This window comes from Bubalus bubalis, chromosome 8 (assembly GCF_019923935.1).
Source record: "Bubalus bubalis isolate 160015118507 breed Murrah chromosome 8, NDDB_SH_1, whole genome shotgun sequence".
NCBI lineage: Eukaryota > Metazoa > Chordata > Mammalia > Artiodactyla > Bovidae > Bubalus > Bubalus bubalis.
The window spans coordinates 31,397,026-31,409,360 of NC_059164.1; the positions used below are offsets into that span (position 1 = coordinate 31,397,026).

Sequence of the window (12,335 nt, forward strand, 5' to 3'; positions counted from 1 at the left end):
GTGTTACTTTTGAGAAATCTGATGCCAGTTTATTTAGTATGCCTCCTTGTAAGCATGTAACACTTTATTTTCTTTTAATCCCTGGTATTTTGAAGGGTCACAGTAATGTACCTTGGTTTTCATCTTTTTTTAGTTATCACACTGGCATCCTTTATCTATTCAGCCACAGATTTCTCAGTTCTTTATTGCTGGTATTGTGATTTTTTTAGGGATTGAGTCTGTGATCTTTTCTTGTCTCTCCTATCCATCTTTGCCTTTTCTATTTTCTTGGAAATAGCCTTTTCTTTTAGCACTTTTATTTCAGTTATTTTGTATTTCTGTGAGTTTTATTCTCTTCTTATTTCATGGCTATAATATCTTATTCCAGAGTAGCATTATAATGCCTTTAATATTTTCTTATTTTGCCTGCATTTCCTGTATTGCCTTCCTTTTTTCTTTTTTTCTGTATTGCCTTTGGTTTTTTTTTTCTTTTTGTTGTTGAAAACAAATATTTCATATCATCTGTGAATCATATTTATAAGACTGTGTTATAAAATTGATAATGCTATGTATGTGAGTGGTCTTCTCATTTATTGGGCTAAACTGTAGGATAATCAGGATAGCCAGACAGTTTTTAAATTGGGGACCCCCAAAGGTCATTATCTGTAGTTATTTTCTCAGGTAGTTGGGTTGGAGGCATTTGGGAACTGAATGGGGGAGCATTTTGACTTGAAGGCTTTCACTTAATCCCTGTTTTCAGTTTTACACCCCTTTCTTTGTGATTCCCTGAATCTGGACATCTCTGATTCAGAATCTCCAAAGACCAACCCTTCTGTCTCCTATAGTGGGAAAAGCATAGGTATCTGACTGCAGTAGGGAAAGGAGACCTGGCAATTCAGCAGTCATTTATTTTAGAATTTTAGAGTTCTCTTGATTTCATCCCCACTCCAGCTTTTGGGGTACTCTGTATCATTCCAGGGTTCTGCAGGATCATTTGGCTTGCTTCTCATTGGTGTCTCTTGCCATAACTATTCAGGTTTAACATTCTGTCTGCTAGCTGTCTTCATTAACTGTTTTAGGAGTTGCAAATCTTCTAGCACTATCAGAGGTAGAGTTTGTTTGCTTCTTCTTTCCTTGTTTTTGGAGAGTGGCTTTCAAGAGAGAGGAAAGAAAACGTCTTGAAATGGCAAGTGTAATCTCAAGTTGTTTTTGTATTGATAAATCTTAATCAGTCTTTTCCTTTATATCCAGCTTTAGAAATATGTTTGGAAGGGTCTTTCTTGGTCCAAGATGATTTTTTAAAAATTCCTAAATTTTCCTTTTGTGCATTTATGGATTTTTTTTTTTCCCTTAATTTTTAAACCTTATATGCAACTGAGATTGATTACATATGAAATAATCTCATGCCACCCAGAATAAATAAGAGCCTAGCTTTATTTTCCCTCCTAAATGTTTGGCAAGATTCTAACCCAGTATATCATTGTTGAATGATTCATCTTTGCATTGCAGGCAGATATTTTACCATCTGAGCCACCAGGGAAGCCCTTAAATATTGTTGTACTTCATTTAAATTGTTGTGTGTCCCTAGAGAACTTGTAATTTTCTTACATTCTATATTTCTTGTAAAAAATTTTTCAGATATTTTTGTTGCTGCTATTGTGATTGTATTTTTTTTTTCTTTAGTCATTATTGATCGTTTTTTTTTTTAAAAATTTCAGTGGACTTCTTTTTTCTAGGGAAATAATTCATGATCTGCAAATAATGATTTTAGTTTTCTCCCTTAATATTTATACTTTTTTCTTTTGTTATATTGCCTAATTGCATTGAATAAGTTTTTAATTGAACGGTGTTCAATTAACTATGGTGGTGATAAATATTAGCCTTGTCTTTCCCTTACGCTGATGGGAATACCTTTAGTTCTCACCTAGAGCCATGGACTGGCTTTTGACATTAGTTGGATACATGTGTTGGGGTATATAGGTAGATATGAGTGGAGTAGGTAAGAGATGTCTATAATTAAGAAATTACTTTTGTTTTCCTGAATTTTAAACTTATTTCTAGCAGATACTGATAAAAGTTACTGCTTTCTTCCTGAGAGTGTGAGGATTTTGACAAATATTGCTATAGTGCTATTTTAAAATTTAGTATGTGTGTTTAAGCTGTACCTAAATCTATAAAGAAGAATAATGCAAACAGTAAATATTTTTTGTTCTGTATTTTAGTGTTTTTTAACTTTTCAAATGGGACTTCATTTTTTTAATAGTATTTAAATTTATCCATATTTGTCCATCTCTTTGCACACCATTTCTTCTTGTATCTTAAACCTTCTCCCTATATTCCTGAAGAGCATCCTTTATAAAGTTCATACACTGACAGTCTATTGATTTTAAACTGTTCCAGTTATTGGTTATATAAAAATCTTTTCTTGCTTTTACTCTATTCTTAAAGGTGAACTGGGCATGTAATCCTAGGTTGAATGTATTTTCTCTCAGTACTCTGAAGATACCCCCCACCTCCCTCGTTACTGTTGTCTCCCGTCAGTGTACTTGTCATTCTTTGTAGACAATGTGCATTTTTTGCCTGTGGCTTTTTAAAAGGGTTTCTGTTGGTTTTGATGTTTAGCATCAAATATAGCTGGACATTTGTTTGTGTTTATCCTGCTCAGTGTTTGTTCATTTTCCCGAGTCTGAGGAATCCATGTTTTTCATCAAGTTTGGAAAACTCTCAGCCATTTTCTCTTCCAATAGTGTCAACTTCTTCGGGGATTTTAATTAAAAAGGTTGTCAGTTCTCCACTCCATAATTTCTAAGCTTTTCGTTGCACTTGGGGTGATTTCTTCAAATCTATATTCCAGTTCACTATTTCTCCTTTCATCTGTTTCTTTTCTTATTGGCTGAGCAGTGTCTTCATTGCTGTGGGCAGGCTTTCTGTAGGTGTGATGAACGAAGACTACCCTAGTCGTAGCACATGGGCTTCTCATTGGGGAGGCATCTCTTGTTGCAGAGCACAGGCTTTAGGCACCCACCTGATTATTAAATAGTATCACTTTCCCTTGATTTGGAAGTAAAGTAAAATTTCTGTTAGACTTATCACATGGCTACTAGTTAATAATATTATGGTTTTAGGGTAAGTTGACCCAATACTGTCCCCTAGTTTGGGAAAGTATTATGATATATCCATACAGTGGAATGCTCTATATTTACTAAAAATATCTGAGATGAATATTTAATAATAAACATTTTTCGTGAGTGGCAATAGCATAAGACAGTGCATGGTATAATACCTTTTGGTTCTAGTTAAGGTGTCGAGGGGAAAAAAGGGTATGAATCAAGAACATATCCCTTAAGGGGTGATGGGAAAAGAACTGGAAAAGGAGAGTTCACCCAAGCTGCTATCTTTAAAACCAAGGTCTGGGGAGTTTAAAGAAGTAGATTATAGATAGTACCTAGTTTCTTTTTTTTTTTTTTATAATACAAAGTAAACTGTGATTTTATTGTGAAATTCTCATAGATGGAAAATTAAATTGAATATTTATTCTGTCCATTCATTTTACAATAATCTTACCACTTATTTTTGTACCATGTATTTCAATTGCCTGTTTAGTGAAAATAAAGAAACCTATAATTTTTGGCTTGTTTTTAATTTAAATTTTATCACTGAATTAAAGACCCCACCAGAAAATGTGTAGCCAACAGCCACATCCCACGCCCCTAAGTAAAGAATATTTTGGTTACTATTTCAACCCGAAGGAAACAATCTTTGACTTCTATCACCTTAAAATGCCAGAGTTAGCAAAAGATTTTTGTTCCCCCACAATAAAAACAAACCCTAGGATCTTTAAGGTCCTAGTTAACAAAATTTTCACATGTGCAAAACTCAACGGAAATAAATATTTCTCTCATTTATTTATTACTCCCACCCAGCATTCAGGTTTTCAGCTAATTTTAAGGGACATATTTTCTAAAATTAGGGCAAATAGTAAATTTCCTGCTTCCTACTTCAATGCTTTAACTCGCCTCCAACCTAAGGTATACAATTGTGGAGGATTTTAAGTACAGGGAGGTGAAAGAAAATCAAGACCAAGAAGACACCTTTAGATTAGTGCTTTCATTATGTGGATTTCGTATGTGTTAATATCGGATTTTTTGTTATACCCCTATTTGCATGCTGTGTCATATTTCTGGTTTCACTGGGTGGAGACTTGCATCTGTTTATTCACACATGGAGTAAGCTGTTGAAGATAAATTAGCCAGTCTAAATGAAATATAGTGCTTAGTTCTTATGTGGATTCTGAATTGACTTAGAAACAGAATATTGGCATTATTCCAGAAATCCAGCCAAGTGTGGGGTTAGGCTCTTGAGCAGGAATCTTTGCTACATTTTCTTTTTTTCTTTGTTTTGTCTTGTTCTAATAAAGAACAGTTCTAAAATTCCTTGACTAGACACATGCAGCTTTGAAGCCTGAATAAAGCTCAGTGGAGAGAAGGCCTCCCTTCCTCAGACTGTCAGTTACCTTCCTACCATCTGACCTAGAGGCTGCCTTCTGAGAGGAGAAAAAAAACAGAAAAGATGATAGGAATGTAGACTAAAACTAAACTGAGAGAATTTACAACTAAAGAAAATGAGTCCTAAAATGAAGATCATAGTCAAAGCCACCACAAAGGGTCAGACCAAGTTCTTACTCAGAATCTTCAAATGATAGTACCTGCCTCTCAAAGGACTAACTCCCAAAGGAATCAGCCTAAGGAGCAAGGGGCTTCTCAGGGAAAGGTCCCAGAGAGCTTGTCCTCAGCCCTGTCCTGGGAGAGAAACAGCCCATCAGTGAAGGAGCCACAGTCTGTGCTTCCTCCAAGGGTGGACACAGTCGGCCACAGTCGGCAACTGTTGTACAGTTGCACCCATGGCCTGTTGCCTGGAACCTTCCCCTCCTGAATCTCTTCTTCCCCACTGCCTGTGTTCTCTTGTTGGGAGAATTGTGTTCATAGATTCCACAGGACACATCTGCCCTGTGTGGAGCCCTCCTAGAGCAGTGGCTCTCAAACTCCACAAGATCTGTTCTGGGGTAGCGTTCAATAATTGGGATTTCTCACAAGTTTCTAAGTGATGCTGCTGGTCAGGGAGCTACACTTTTAAGAACTACAGTCTAACAGCTAGAGTGAGAGAGGAGGGGATGAGGAAAAGTGTTTTTTCACAGTTGTAAAGGATTGTGAAAAAACAAATCAAAAATATATGACAGAAACCAAATGTGACTTACAGAGCCCAGAATATTTGCTGTCCGGCCCTCTGGAGCAGGTTTGCGGACCCCTGACTGAGAGTAGGCATCTGAGTCGTGGCTGCTGAGTGTGCCAGCTGTTCTAATGCACAGTGCGTCTACTAATGCTCTAAAGTGGAAAGAAATGCTAGAAATATTGATACCGATTTTCATTCATTCACAACCTGTTATCCAAAACTGTCTTCTCTCTATATTCCTCTTATAAAAGCCCAACACAGCATTATGAACAGAAGTGTTTCCTGCATGTATTGAAAATTGCTTACATTATTTTATTTTTGGATCAGTAATACTGTACATCATACACAGTTCAACGGTAGATAGTGAAAAGTCTCACTAGAGGTAACCATTATTATCTTGTATATATCCTTCTAAAAGAAGTCTTGAGTCTGTGCATACACAGTCATTTATTGACAAATGCTTGTATAAATTATGTATACATATATATAAATAAAGATATAATAAATTTTTAAAATAAATAAAGTCACACTCTGTGTAGTCTTCTATGTCTTTCTTTCTCCCTTGCCTGCCTTCCTGTCAGCTTGTGGGATCTTGGTTCCCCAACCAGGGAATTTTCCCATCTTGCTTTTTTTCATTCCACATTATTTCTTGGAATTCATCCTGTGTGTACATATTACCCTTCCTTGTTCATCTCAATAACCATATTTAGTGTTCTATTGTGTGGATAACCATAATTTTTAACCACTTCCCTGACAGTGAACTTTAGGTTGATAAAATCCTAAAAGGGGAAATTGCTGGCTAAAAGGTATGAAATAATAATTTCACAGATAATTTGCACTCATCAACGTCTCCACCAGGAGTGTAGGAGACTGCTACTTCCTTTATCATACTGTGTTCTAGATAGTTTGATCTTGTGCAGTCTGATGTATGAGAAAGTTTGATTTTAATTTGTATTTCTCTGACTAGAGCACATGAGCATCTTTTCGCGTTTCAGAGTTATTTGTAATTAGTTCTTTTTCTGTGAACTTTGTTCAGATACATGATCTAACTTTCTGTTATTTGATCATCTGAATATTATTGAGTATCTTTTATATGTCTTTTATATGATTTATAAATTCTTTTCTAGTTTGTCATTGTCTTTTTCGTTTAACATTTACTTATTTTTTTGACTACACTGGGTCTTAGTTGCTGCATGTGGGATCTAGTTCCCAGATGAGGAATCGAACCTGGTCCCTCTGCATTGGGAGTGCAGTCCTAGCCACTGGACCACCAGGGAAATCCTGTCATTGTCTTTTGATTTTTGGTTTTTTCTTTTTGCCATAAAATAATTTAACTTAAAATTTTATGTAGTTCTAATTTTTTTTTTTAGGTTCTGTGTTGTTTGTCTTTTCTTAGGCTTCCTTGGTAGCTCAGATGGTAAAGTGTCTGCCTGCAATGCAGGAGACCTGGGTTCATTCCCTGGGTTGGGAAGATCCCCTGGAGAAGGAAATGGCAACTCAGTCCAGTACTCTTGCCTGGAAAATCCCATGGACGGAAGAGCCTCGTAGGTTACAGTCCATGGGGTCGCAAAGAGTCGGACACGATTGAGTGGCTTCACTTTCACTTTCAGGCTTCCTCATTCTGAGCCAATTTTTTTTTAACTTTTCCTGTTTTACTTTTAGTTCATTTATAAGGCTTTAAAACATTTAAAAATATTCTATTGATTTGGAATCTGCTTTAGAGTAAAGTATGAAGTTGGGTGTTTTCTTCATATCACTGTCTATCATCATTTATTGAATAATCTACTTTTCCCACACTGATTTGAAATGACATCTTAAAAGTTTTTAATTGTTGAGTGTCCCTTGACTTGGCAAAATTAAGTAATTGCTGAAAGATTTTAGATCACAATAGTTATGAATCCTCATTGCATTTTAGGATCATCTAAGCAGTAAGTACTTCTCCAAGTTTTATGTGCATCTGAGTTACTTTTGGATTTTGTTAAATATGCAGATTCTAATTCAGTAGCTCTGGGATTCAGTATTTCTAACAAGTTCCCAGGTAATGAAGTTGCTGATCTTTTAACCACATATACGGAGAAGGCAATGGCACCCCACTCCAGTACTCCTGCCTGGAAAATCCCGTGGACGGAGGAGCCTGGTAGGCTGCAGTCCATGGGGTCGCTGAGGGTCGGACACGACTGAGCGACTTCACTTTCACTTTTTACTCTCATGCATTGGAGAAGGAAATGGCAACCCACTCCAGTGTTCTTGCCTGGAGAATCCCAGGGACGGGGGAGCCTAGTGGGCTGCCATCTATGGGGTCACACAGAGTCGGACACGACTGAAGTGACTTAGCAGCAAGGGGCAGTACCAGTGCCTCCACCCTTCCACCAGAGGTTTCGATTTAACTCTGCTGAGGTAGGCCCCAGCGATAGTTTCTGAGATTTTCTAGGTGACTCTAATGTACAGTGAAGATTGAGAACTGCTGGGTTAGGAGATCTGAATTTCAATAATTAATATTATGGCTGCTGTTGCTTGAAAAGCCAGGTGATTCACTGATATTTACTAAGTGGGTAGGACAATCTTAGCATTAAGGTGATGACGGAGAATGATAAATCGATTAGCACTCAGATTATTATCCATTTCTCCTGCCTCATTCCCCCTCACTCTTTCCATAAATGTTAGAGAGAGGATAGAAAAAAAAAAAAAAACAAAACGGTTACAGAAATAAGAGCACTGTTTTGTTTGTTTCCTTTTCAAAGCAAGTATTAAAGCACCTGAAGTTCTTGAAGAGTTGCCATGTGTTTTTCTACAGGTGGCATGAGGTATCATCTCCTTTCTCCAGAGGATCGAGAAGAACTGGTAGAAGGCACAAGGCCCAGAAGGAAGAAACATGACTACCGCATAGCCCTGTTTGGAGGCTCCCAACCACAGTCTTGTAGATATTTTAACCCAAAGGTAACTAACTTTTATCTTTGTTTTTGTTTCTAAAAGCACTGAGCAGATAGACTGGCACCTACCACAGATAGTAATGACTCAGAGATGTTATAATTTATGGTGTTCTTTCATAGACCTTATAAGATACAGAGTTATATCTCATTTTACAAATAAGGAAACTGAGGCTTAGTCAGATTTCAAATGTCTCTGTGACTGCTCTGGAGTGCTACATAGTAACCATTATCAAAGAAAAGGGAAAGCAGTTCTTCTAATTTGTTAGGAACTCCTTGCATTCATCTCAACTCCTTGCTTTCCTTATGTGCCATTTTCAATGAAAATCTGCTTCTGGAGCTATGGGTTTTTTTTTTCCCCCTTTAGTAATTATGTTTGAATATAAAATAATACAGTCTTTCTAGAAAATGTGAAAAATGTAGACCATCATGAGGAAAAAGATAAAATTACCTTTCCCCAACCATCTAGATATTATTACCAATTTTAATGTGTTTTACATTATGCCATTTGGGCAGCAGAGTTTGAGTCATAGGTCTAGGAACACAATTTTTAAAAATAGATTATGAGAAAGTCCATTCATATTTCTACCTCTTGTGACTTTCTTAGACCTGTGACTTTTGGCTGTTGGAGAGAGAATACTATATTTTGCTATTGCTACATATACTGGCCAAGCAGAACACATAATACCATAATCCTAAAAAGATAGCACCTGACCTTGCAAGATGGTACCCATAACTGATGTTGAGTCTCAGCACTTAACGATCTCTTTCATCATCTTATAGGCCCATTTTTTGTTGATGATAGATACCTGGATGAGTCCAGAGCATCCTTTTTACATCAGGATACTTCTGATACTACTTTCTCTGAGAAGTGGGTCCTTGGAGGCTTTCCATATAATATGATAGTGGTGATACACATAGGATAGTGTTGTCAAGAGTGCAAAAGACAGCGTGGGCCAGTCCAGATCCAGAATAAATATCAATTCCAATGAGGACGAATCTTTGTCCCTTCAATAATGGGATGGTTCCAGTGTAGTTAGCATGGCATTAGGTAACTAACTGGTTCCCTCAAGGTATGATAACAAATCAGCTTCTTAGAATCGGTCAGTATTGCCCACAAAGTGGGTGCTAGCCAGTAGTGGATAGCTACGTAGGCCTCGGGTAAGGAAGGGCCATTAGCTGTTTTTTTTGTTGTTTTTTTTCTAACTTTTTATTTTATATTGGAGTATAGCCGATTAGCAATGTTGTGACATTTTCAGGTGAACAGCAAAGGGACTCAGCCATACATATATATGTATCCATTCTCATAAAGGTTCACTGACTTCTGTAGCCACTGACTTCTGTAGATAATGCATGCATCTATCACTGCATTGTAGTCACTCATAAGCCCACTGAGCAAGCATCACACTGGGGAGGAAAGATGCAGACACAGTCCTAACCACGTGATTACTGAGACTTTGCTGCAGCTGTGGGCACTCCAGTAAGAATTCATGTGGGCCTCAAATTTGTTTCCTTTTGGGAGAACGGGGTGGGGCAGGCTTCTACATTATCCTTTCTCATGAGAATCTCCTTGTCAGCATTTTTTTCATTTTTGCTTATTTCAGGTATAACCATCTGGGTAAACCATTAGTCACTGTCTGACAGTTGATAAAAAACTGACCTCAGGCTTCCTCTACTGAATGACATAATGAACAATTAAAGGAACTGCTTGAAAATCTGCCATATCGGGATATGTCTTTTCTGTATTATGCCTCAGTACCTTTCCTGAAGGGACTGTAATGCTTAAGCTAGTACTTTTGGCTAGTACTGTCACAGATGAACCAAGCTCAGGTCTCTCAAATTTGTCAGCTGATGTGGAAAGACCATCTCCAAGAAGACATAACCCTGGGTGAGGGAGGAGCCTACTGAGGAAGGGTTGTGGTTATCCCATTTGGATGTTCTGTGCCTTTGAGACCTCCAAAAGCCCAGTTCTGTGTCTAAATACTAGATCATGGATCGAAACCATGCTATTGGTGATATGGTAGGTCAGGTAACACTATTCAAAATGGGTTAACGATATGCTCACCTGGTTTCCCTTGGTGTCAGACATTTGCTGTCTGTCAGACCCTAGTGGCCAGCCAGGAGCTATTTCCTGAAAAAATGGTACCTGCCTAAAGTAGGTTGGCCCTGCTCTAGAATCCCAGGGGTGTGTTCTGTGGTCATATTAGGACATGCCTCAAGTTATAAGCAGCAACTCAATGCCCTAGGGTCACAGGCTAGCCTGAGCAGCTGAGCTGTACTTTTGTCACCTGTCCCACTTAGAAAGCTGCTCCAGGTTTTGCTCACAACTGGCAGCTTTTTGGTTTGCCCAGTTAAAGTGTAAATGTAGGACACCCAAACACAGGATACGTGTCATCTGTAAAGTGTTAGAAGATGCTTGGGGCAACAAGCTGTCCTTTATTTCCAAGGGGTTATACCAACATGATGTAGATCAGGGCTTGGCTAACTTTTTCTAAAAGAGATAATAAACACTTGAATTTTATAGTCTACATATACTTTGCTATAACTGCTCAACCTGATGCTGTAGCCGGAAAGCAGCCATAAATAATACATTAAAAAATGGGTATGGCTGCATTCCAATCAAACTTTATTTACAGAAACAATCAGTTGGTTGGATTTAGCCTGCAGTTTGCCAACCCCTGCTGCAGACCTGTGGACATCTAGGAGCTCTGTTGTGAGCAACACCATACTTTAGGATAACTTTTGTTTTGAGAAACACTTGTCTTCCCAAGACATGTGGGATCCCTTCTATTTTCTGTTCATTTCTGTTTCCAGAACTGATCAGTGTTATAGGCATCCACATAGGAGACCTTTGGCAAGGTGAGATAGACCAGGGCTCCTGCAGCTGAGATTATAGCATAGAGTTAGAGTCTAGAGATCTTGAAGTCAGACTATGAAATAACTTTATCTTTTCTGTCAGTTGAAAAGAAATTCCATCTAATGATCTTGGGTAGATAGTAACAGAAATACACACTAGCCAGAGTGTAAGCTATAAACCAAGTTTTAGTGGTTGCTTCAGTCTGGTCCAGTGAGGAGACCGGAACCTGGCCCTGATGCAACAATCAAGAGTCACCAGTCAGTTCAGCTGCTCAGTCGTGTCTGACTCTTTGCAACCCCATGGACTGCAGCACGCCAGGCTTCCCTGTCCACCAACTCCTGGAGCTAGCTCAAACTCAGGTTCATTGAGTCGGTAATGCCATCTAACCACCTCATCCTCCATCGTCCCCTTCTCCTCCCACCTTCAATCTTTCCCAGCATCAGGGTCTTTTCCAATGAGTCAGTTCTTTGCATCAGGTGACCAAAGTATTGGAGTTTCAGCTTCAGCATCAGTCCTTGCCATGAATACTCAGGATTGATTTCCTTTAGGATGGACTGGTTGGATCTCCTTGCAGTCCAAGGGACTCTCAAGCATCTTCTCCAACACCACAGTTCGAAAGCATCAATCCTTTGGTGCTCAGCTTTCTTTATAATCCAACTCTCATATCCATACATGACTACTGGAAAAACCATAGCTTTGACTAGATGAATCTTTGTCAGCAAAATAATGTCTCTACTTTTCAATATGCTGTCTAGGTTGGTTATAGCTTTTCTTCCAAGGAGCAAGCATCTTTTAATTTCATGGCTGCAGTCACCATCTGCAGTGATTTTGCCACCCCCCAAAATAGTCTGTCACTGTTTCCATTGTTTCCCCATCTATTTGCCATGAAGTGATGGGACCGGATGCCATGATCTTGGTTTTTTGAATGTTGAGTTTTAAACCAGCTTTTTCACTCTCCTGTTTTACTTTCATCAAGAGGCTCTTTAGTTCTTCTTCACTTTCTGCCATAACGGTGGTGACTCATATAACCTGCAGAAGATATGTGTTGCCAGATACCGAAAAAGACCTCCAGAGAAGGAGTGGCAGGTTAGATTGGTTAAATATCATCATATTTGGACTGTCCCTGTGACTGGCTTTTGGGTCATATATCTATCTACAGTCAGAATATAGACTGATTTTTTTTTTTAACTGAAGACATTTAGTTTCCTTCCTTAGTAGAAGACTGAGTGAATGGCAGGTACCATAAAGCTTGATGGCCTGTGCAACACAGTGCAATAAGCACAATGTCAGTGTGCTTAACACGTTGATACACCTACACATCTATTTCATACTAAGTAATGTTA

At 38.3% G+C, this 12,335-nt stretch overlaps 1 protein-coding gene across 6 annotated transcripts in view; it reads left to right on the forward strand.

Annotated features, from left to right (window-relative positions):
- KLHL7 (kelch like family member 7) overlaps nt 1-12,335 on the forward strand; it is a 56,851-nt gene that overhangs the window by 24,173 nt on the left and 20,343 nt on the right. For all 6 annotated transcript variants that reach the window (XM_006043370.4, XM_006043371.4, XM_025290970.3 and 3 more), the window contains one exon: nt 8,003-8,145. In XM_006043370.4, coding sequence (XP_006043432.1) covers nt 8,003-8,145 — 143 coding nt within the window. The remainder of the gene's footprint in view (nt 1-8,002; nt 8,146-12,335) is intronic.